Source organism: Vigna umbellata, chromosome 6, assembly GCF_029865625.1.
Source record: "Vigna umbellata cultivar VRB3 chromosome 6, Vumbellata_1.0, whole genome shotgun sequence".
NCBI classification, from domain to species: domain Eukaryota; kingdom Viridiplantae; phylum Streptophyta; class Magnoliopsida; order Fabales; family Fabaceae; genus Vigna; species Vigna umbellata.
Window position 1 is genome coordinate 12737451 of NC_142170.1, and position 9630 is coordinate 12747080.

At 29.2% G+C, this 9630-nt stretch overlaps 1 protein-coding gene across 1 annotated transcript; it reads left to right on the forward strand.

Annotated features, from left to right (window-relative positions):
• Positions 1-4018: 4018 nt before the first annotated feature.
• On the forward strand, positions 4019-6054 carry LOC124825153 (uncharacterized). The gene is made up of 2 exons (XM_088093207.1): positions 4019-5019; positions 5317-6054. The coding sequence occupies exon 2, from the start codon at positions 5399-5401 to the stop codon at positions 5702-5704; it is 306 nt and encodes a 101-aa protein (XP_087949333.1). The 5' UTR covers positions 4019-5019; positions 5317-5398; the 3' UTR covers positions 5705-6054.
• Positions 6055-9630: the final 3576 nt, after the last annotated feature.

Sequence of the window (9630 nt, forward strand, 5' to 3'; positions counted from 1 at the left end):
TGTTAAATATTCTTGGATCAAATTCTTTGTGTTTTCGAGTAGAAAGATGGTGTCTTCCCTCGATGATATATAAATTCACCACAAGAGAACATACGCATAGAGGGAAATTAGAGAGTGGAGCTGATAATCCAAGTTGGCTTCTTAACGTGGAAGTCAAATAATTACTATATTTAGTTTTGAAAAGTATGTGTAGAATTAGAACTGTCTAGTAGAATTGATAACATGATATAAAATTTTAAAAAGGATAAAAGTTAGCATATACTAATTCGTCTATATTGGATCGTTTGAGTACACATATATCGAGAGAAAATAAATAAACTAGAAAAACTTTAAGATAATGACTAAAATTTTAAAATTTAAAAGTCTTAATGTTTTTTTGGGTTTGCTTCTCACCATAGTTAAACATTTAGGGTTTGTTTGCAGCAAGACGCACAAATGAATTGCGACACGAGTATATATAACAATACGAGAATCTAAACGACGACACAACATGCGACACAAGCAATGACATTGAACTAAGCAACAACGATAATGTGAATGTTAAGAGGGTGGATAACACTATAAACACGAGAGAAGAAGATGAAAACGAGAGAGAAAAATAAAGTATGTAATTATAGAAAGAGAAAATATAATATAAAAAATTGATGCAAACTTTTTAACAAAAGTGGGAGGAGGGATTCGTCTTCGTTTCTTTATTATGCCACTTTTAACTATGATTTTGTAAAACAATTGTTATAATTAATTCTTTACTATACCACTTTTAACCATGGTTGTTTAGAAATTATTGTTATAAAACTTCATTATAATTACAAAAACGTTACCCAATTTAATTTGACGACATTTGTTAGTTAGCCATTGTTATTTGGCGTCATGAAAGTCCCCCAGTGAGTTGAAATAGTAAAGCTGATAAATGAAAGGTATCCACATATTGAATAAAAATAAATACTTGTTTAAATTAGTTGAGAACTATGGTTCAGAGTGGGGTTTCCCTCAATTAATTGGTATCAGAAATAATCTCCTTTCTTTTCCTGTGTTGTTATTGACTAGAGTTTATAAATTTAATTTGATCAACTCACCTTAAAAAGATTATTATATAAAGAATGAACTTATTATGGGAAATAAAAAACCGTGTTTAAGGAGTAGTTAAACTTTGATTTGAGTAGCATTAAACCTTATATTGGTCTCTGAGCCCAAAAGGGATCTGATATGAGTAACAAACAACACATGTGCGAGTGAAGGCACTTTCATTGTGATCTTAACTGAGAGTGTATGTAAATCTGTTTCCAATTTAGGAAATACATCATGCACGTGTAAATATGCATGCTTGCATTGCATGGAGAGGATTTTGTATTCATTTTCTGTCCTTATTTTCTCCTTTTGGCTGGGGCAAGATCAAAACTGAATTGTTTAGCAACCTATATTGTAATAAGAATAGGGGAGAAAACATGCAGCACAATGCATACAAGGTCATTAAAGGAAAAGAAAAGACCTCAAACAAAAGCTGGTCTTGTTTCTTTGCGGTTAATGATATCATAAGGACTGTCTGTCATAAAGTGTGAAACATTGGTATTTTGTCTTGAAAATCAGGCTCAGATGCATGTCAGAAGAGACCGGTCGATTTAGCATTCTATGGAGGAATGGGTTCAAACAATTTGGTGGGATTGTGCTAAATCTGCTAGAAAATGGTCACAAAGGTCAATTATATGTAAGGATCCTACAGGTAAGAATTTTAACCCTAATTCTATTTTACACATTTACATCTGGAATGAAGAACTTTGCAACATTAAAAGAAGAAGAAAGAAAGTGGAGGAGGAGCCCCACTACTTAAGGTACTTCAATCCTTACATATATAATATATAGATATATAAAATAAAGCATTTAATTATCAATTCTAATCAAAATTAACTTCATAAACACAAGCCTTGATGCATTAATGTATATCTCACTATGAAATTGTTACTATCAATGCAGTTGTAACCTTTTCAATGGCTCTCACAGTGAACATTAGTTTTCTCACAATCTGGCAACTTGTGCTAAGATATTGTTCATAAACATCTTTCAAAAAAGTTAAAACAAGAGGTAAGCCTAAAGAAAATATTATATATAAGTATTTCTACCAAAACTCATGTATTAGTATCCTCTGTCATTTGCATTATTGTCTAAATGATAAATTACGATGAACCTTAAATCTGCATGTTATCTTAGTTAGTCTTGGGACACATGGCCACAAATAAAAACAAGAAAGAAAAGATAAAAAAACAGTATAGTATAATAGTACACGTCACTTTTGGCCTTGATGATTTGGATGCCAAATTGAAATTCACAATATTAGTCCCTTGACCCACAATGGTTGAGTAGGCACTGTTGTTACAGACAGAGTGATAAGGTGTGTGTGTGTATATATATATATATATATATATATATATGCATATGTATGTGTGTGGTAACCTCCCCCACCTGACCATCTTATGCAGCTCACATGTCTGCATGTGGAATCTCCATTCCTCATATTCTCCCCGGCCGACATGGCCAGCAAAACCATTGTGAAAACCAAAACACCTCAATCAGAAATTTCAACATTTTGGCATTAAATATTGAGGAATTCATGTTTCGAGAGCCATGCCATTATCTCCAGTTATAATTGTGTGGTTGTTGTTTTCCACTTTTGCTGCATTTTCAATCTTAAGGTGTTATATATATATATATATATATATATATATATATATATATATATACTCTTCACACCTATACCTAGCTAACATTCCTACACAACATACATAAACAAAATTTTACTCCTATATGTCCACTGAGAATTTAATTTCCTTAAAAAGATTTTGAGAAATTAATTATATTTCTTTCTTGTCTGATGATTTGAGAATATCATTGTTTCAATTTTTTTTCCAATTAATTAATTCTTCTGCTCATCATAAACCCATTTGTAAATTGCAGGAAAAAGGAAATAAATGGTCAAAACATAACACGATTAACAAACTAGATAACTATTCATGTTGAAGTTTATTTAGAAGTTTTAAAAAAAATACTTAATTTTTTCTTATGATTCACTTGATGTCAAGTGTATCTATCCATTAAATATAATTAGATTTAATGATCGTGACTTTTAAATTCCACATACCAAACACATAAAAACTTGTTTTCATCAAATATTTTTTGTCAATCGATTCTATATGAATTATTATGTTCGGTCTAAGGTTAATTACTATCTACTTAGGAATAAATTGTATCATTCCTTTGAAAACTAAACCTGTAGAGATAAATTATGGTTGGATAGTTTTTAATTATTAAAAAGTTGTGTACTGAATAGCAATAATGATTGAGTGATAAATATATTAGATAGAAGAAAAACATGATTACTTTTATTAACAAAAATTAGGGGATATATATGCATTTATACCAACCAGAGCACCCCACGTGACATAATGTTTGACCATCCACATCATCTTTTGACCAACACTAATTAGTAATTACGACAAGTTGATTGCGGTGCTGTATGTTATGTTTTAATAATTAATTTGACTGCATTAATAATTTGACTACATACGAAAATTTTACTACAAAAACAACAAGAACGCTGAATTTGTGGTGTACCCAGAGAGACAGGGTCCTCAGAAAACAACGTCACAGGCTCCAAATTTATGCGTACGTGCCATGAAAAAGAAGCAAAATACTTGGTTCACATTCACTCTGAATAGACCAACCTAAAAATTATGCTCCATGTACTTTTTACTCTAATTTTGCTTACCAATGATAATCATATACTTACATGCATGTGATTGCAAAGTTTTTTGACCAGTCAAATAATCTTCAAAAAAGCTTCTTTCCAAATCATTAGATTCCTTCTTCATGCCCATTTCATATCCTTCCTTTTTCAAATTTCATCTTCCTTTTCTTTTCTTTTTTTCTCAAAATGATTAACAAAATCACATATTTTAACTGCACTGTGTAAACTGCAGTACTAAGAGCGGCCACATCTAATAAAGTATTAATACAAAATGAATAACAGATCAATTCCCTCACATGACAATAGCTTTCAACATTTTCAATTTGGCATTTTTCAAATTCAAAAATATTTTTTCACTATTCTAACTACTGCCCTACCTACGTACGTAGTTGCAATACCATGTGCCTGTGAATTCAGCCCTGTAATCAATAAATAAATAACTTTACGACAACAATAATATAATGGTGTTCTTTAAACTAGTGGTTGTGACTGTCACAATTCTGGTTTTTTTTTTTTCAACAGACAAAAATAAGAAAATATATCTCATAAAGGGAGAAAAAAAAGATGCTTTAGCACCGAATCCGTGGACATGAAACAGAGTAAAGTGGTGTGTTATTTCGATGATCATAAGATTGACCACCTTATCGGACACTTATCTTTTCTCATTTCCCACATATGAGGTCTTAGAAAAGTGTTGGAAATTCTGATAAGACAAATTAGACTAAAACTTAACTTTTTGAAAATTGAAAACTTAGTTTCTGTAGTGACAATTGAGAAACAAGAATCACGTTCATACGTATAAGATTTGGATGATGGACACCGGTCTCGTAATGTACTCATCAAGCCTTATAATTAAAACAGAGTTTTGGACTACCAAGGAGATGCAGAGTACTGTCATCCATGTGCACATTTTTTCGCTGAAGGAAAAGCATCTTCAACTGCAAATTAGGCACACTCTAAAAATCAGCAAACTTAGAAGGCTCTACAGAAATTAAAACTTAGGATGCTCGCAACTGTTTCTTTGAACAAATCAAAAACAGTGGAAAATATCAGAAAAATCATAGAGAAAAAAAAAATACACTAGAAGAGTATAACAGACACAAGAAGCACAATCCTCCACATGAGAACCAGCTAACCTTTTGTCTACAGGAAACAATTTTAATAAGTGACTGCCCATTTTGGAACCGTACAAGATGTGTGTCTCCAAAGAGAATCATAGCATATCCGAGGCGATTTCATGGACAGGGTTTCATGAATTAGCCCCACCACAGTGAAAAATGGTAAATTTTTTTAAGAAAAGTTGGTGTAACATAAAATGTTTTTGTTATATTTATTTGTATGTATGAACAATGATAAGTGGATATGTATGGTATGAAGCTATATATATATATATATATATATATATATATATATATATATATATATATATATATAAAGAAAGTGCTGTGCTGAGCATGACCTACTAGCAAACACTGATGATCTCTTAGAACCCTTACATATATACAGCTACACATACACAGTCCCACAGTGACTTTCTTCTCTCTTATCAGAATCTCATTTTCCTCTTCTTCTTACAGACAAAGGATAAGGTTCATAGTGTGGTAGCTACTGAACATCACAGTCACAGTCACATTCACATTCACTGTTCCTCTGCCTGTGATGGACGAAAAGAGAAAAGCATCAAAGAAGGACACAGCTTCCAGCAGCCAAGCCTCTTCTTCATCAAGGTCATTATTCTCAAGGAGTGCCTCTACTTCAAACGCACCTCTCCTTAGAAGCTTCTCCCAGAAGAATTCTTCGTCTTCTTCCAAATGCAACAACAATCTTCCTCGGAGCTTCTCACAGAAGAACCCTTCCATCGGTCGGAAATGCACCAATATAGCTAAAGAACAGAAAGCACGGTTTTACATAATGAGAAGGTGTGTGGCCATGTTAGTTTGCTGGCACAAGCATGGGGATTCATGAGGAACCACAATGCAAAAGTGCACAGATCTTGTACTAGGTTTTTATGGTTCCATCTTGCGCAATTGTTTTGTTTTTGATCCATGTGATCCTTTTTTGGCCATCTTTGAAATACTATAGATTCCATTGTAATTACAAGTTAACTGAGGTGATTTACACATTGCTGAAAATATGTACATCAACTGGACTCCAGATTCATGTTTCTCTTCCAAGTTTGATTTTGTCCGTCTCTTACGTTGTCTAAACCGAACTGCTAATCAAAACTTTCATCTTTTGAATCATATCTTTGTCTCAGATTCTATCTTGTGTTCTGAGGGAAAGGATTTTAATTTTAGAGGGTGCATATTATTCGGTTTTGAGTGCTTCAAATGGCTACAATTTGGATCTGCATTGAAAATGGAAGTTCCATTACATTCCTTCCTTCTTCTTTTCCTTTATGCAACTTACCAGAACTTAGTTTGTTCTTTCTTTATTCCTTTGTTTTTGAATTTGATGGCAGTATGATTGTGAAGCTGGAATCTCTCTTCTTCCAATCTGTCCCCACTCATCTTAGTTAATTTTTCATCAGTTAGGCCCTGTTATGTCAGTTCCAAGATTTAACCTTTCACCACGTTGTTAAATGGCCTTTTCCTTACAATATTATTATTTCTTATTAATTAATATTTTTAAGTAACTACAAAAGGTGTGAGTATAATTTATTAAATAAAAGATACAAGTACGTAATTTTGTAATTTAGACCACTATTTTAAATAGTGTTCAAATAAAAAAAAAAGTGTGAATGAAGCTACTCATAAATTAGAGTTACTACTGTATTTTTTAATCCGAGGAATTAGAGAATCTAATTTCTGAGTGAATTCAAATTTGTGCACACGTTATGCTTATTTAATTCACAAAGATGAAACATATTATTAACAAATTGAATGAATAAAAATAACGCAAAACAATATGCGGATTAAAATAAACTTTTTAATTACACTTTATTATTTTTTTCTCTCAAAATGATAAATAAAATAGATATATACATATCTAAACAGAAACTAACTTTATTAAAATATTAAAAACGAAAACGAATTATGAGGTACTAGATTAAATTTATCGATCTAATACTTATTTTATTTTTTATTTTGGTCACATATAACTTTATTTTTTTTCTGTGGTTTACCATTTTTGTTTGAAAAGATATTGTTCTAGACTTCATGACTATCCTATCTTTATTAACTGATGTATCAACTAAAACTAAATTATATTTCCATTCTATTTATTTACTTGATTTTATTTTAATTTTTTTTTCACTATTAAATTTGAATTTCAACTTTTTTCCACTAAAATGTATAACATATTCTGAAATTAAAACTAATACCGGTAGTTTTGAAAATTTTCAAAGGTTTTTAAATGTTTTAACTGCCATAAAAATGCTAATTAGGAGACATTAAAAGCATATCCTATTAAATTAAAAGTTCTTAAATTTTAAAACATTTTAAAATTTGAAGATAATAATAACCAAATATAATGTTAACACAATGACAATTTTATCACCATTATTATAATCAAAATAGCAATTTAAAAACTATTAATTTTATAAAAATTATAATAATTTTTTTTTACTTTGATAAAATGTTTAGTATCATTTGTATTGTATAATTTAAAATTTGTAAAAACTATTATTTTAGAACAATTGTAGTACTTTTTTACACATAAGGAATATAAATAAAATAATAAATATAAAAATGTAAAATATTGTTGTGTATAATAAAACAAATTAATCTATAATATTTTACTATTCTTTATAGTATATATTTTTTAGTAACATAAAACTGAATATTTACAACATTACATTATATAATTTGAATTCTGTTATATATTTTTTTAAATTGTTAAAAATAAAATAATTATAATAACTATTGAACTTAAAGGAGACGAAGTAATTAAATGATTTTTTCATAAGTAGTAAAACAAAAAAAAATTAATTTTCAAAATGCAACTAAAAATTATTAAGATATAAGTTTTTATGATAACATTCTTATATAATATGCATAGAAAAAAATAGTAAGTAAAATTAATCAGATTAAATTAATTTTTAAATGTATGAATATTTTAAATGATTCTAAAATTATATTAATAAAAAACATAACATTTTTTATTAATATGAAAGCCACTGTTAAACATACCAAGAGATACATATTTATATTCATCAACACATATAAAGAAAAAAAAAATTAAACACAAATTTTGACAGTGGTAACAAGTATAGTAACAATATAAAATTTATCAATAATTTTTCATCACACAACTTTTAGTTAAGTCAACTTTTATAGTAATTAATAGTCAACAATGATGTTTTGATTGTTCCGGATTTTATTCTACATTTCTAGAAATGGTGCATGACAAGGTTAAATGGTAAAATTTTTGTTAGAGGTTGGAGGTTGTGTAGTAGAATTTGCCTTCAACATTGTTCTAAATCAGACACTGTACCTGAATTTTGATGTTGACATGAGTCTCTATCTCTTTGTCACTTTGTTTGATGTTATAACATGTGACTTGTTGGATTGCATGTAATTCGATTTTAACCTAAGATGAAAGCTGCGGATTTCTAGAAAAAAAAATATGCATGACATTTATTTTGTCTTATATCTGAAGTTAGATGGAATCTGTAAGTTTCTAAGTTTGTCTCTGAATACCAAACTTTTAATTTATCTTTTCTCTTTATTGCCCCAATTCAAAATCTTTCACCTTTACCAATTTTTGGATTGGTTCATTAAGTATGTATATAATTAACATCAAATATATGAATATGGTTAGTGTTATTGTAGATTGAGATATATCTCACTACGGACCTACAAGAAATATTCTTAGTATTTTTTTTTAATTTAAGATGTATATCTTTTAATATTCAAGTAGTATGAGATATGTTAAGTAAGATGTCTCAAATATTTTAGTGAAAATGATGTTTTCTAATTATTTCAAAAAATGATAGAATGAACATGTAAATGTAAGCAATATTATTTATAGTACATTATGAATTTTCATTAGACATAGTTTTGAGAATTCAAGTATGAGTTTAAGTCCCATATTAGATAGAAATGAGAAAGTAAACTAGTATATTAAGATGAAAGACTCATTAACTCATTGTCTTAAGGTTTTGGGTAAAGAGTGATGTCGAGTTAGCTCAAATGTTATTGGTAGTATTATTTAAGATTTTTTTAAAATTGTTTAGAGTTTGTTTAATCCATTTTATACTTTGATATTCTAATAAGTTATATTTGACATCGAGATATCTTTACCAAATATGAATTAGATGAAAATGTTTTTGCCTATATTTTGGTTGATTATGATACAATTAAAATATACACTCAAAAAGGGAATATAACAGTGATAAGTAGTAGCCAAAAAAAAAGGTAGAATAGTGGAATCAAATAAGAATTGCTACATTTGAACCTGGGATTTTGCTGTTAAATGGGCTTCGTCATCACCAAGCCCACATTTGTTACGGTAACATATTGTTTATACTGGGCCCAGATTACTAGTGGTGGTTTGTAATATATTAGACATGATAGTTGCAAAGCATAATCTATCTCAGGGTGTTACTCCCTCCACCCCCACACGTCTCTTCCTCCACCTCCCCAATTTTCTAAAATGCCAATTATATCCTTCTAAAATGACAATTATATCCTCAAAAGTTAAAATTTTTTATTTTTATTATTTTAATATTTTAATTTATTTAAAACTTCTGATTTACTTCCCTCTGCACCTCTTCCTCTCTTCCATTTTCGTTTACCTTTCTCTCTTTCGTTAAGCTTCTTCTCCACCTATAACAAATTCATATTTTAACAAATTCATATTTTAACAAAATTATTACGTTTAAAAACTAACCATATATAACATTTAAAATTATAAATTTAAATATAAATTACTATAAATAAAATAAACAA

Coding starts and splice junctions, on each gene's coding strand:
- LOC124825153 (XM_088093207.1), top strand. CDS start 5,399: ATGGACGAAAAGAGAAAAGCATCAAAGAAGGACACAGCTTCCAGCAGC.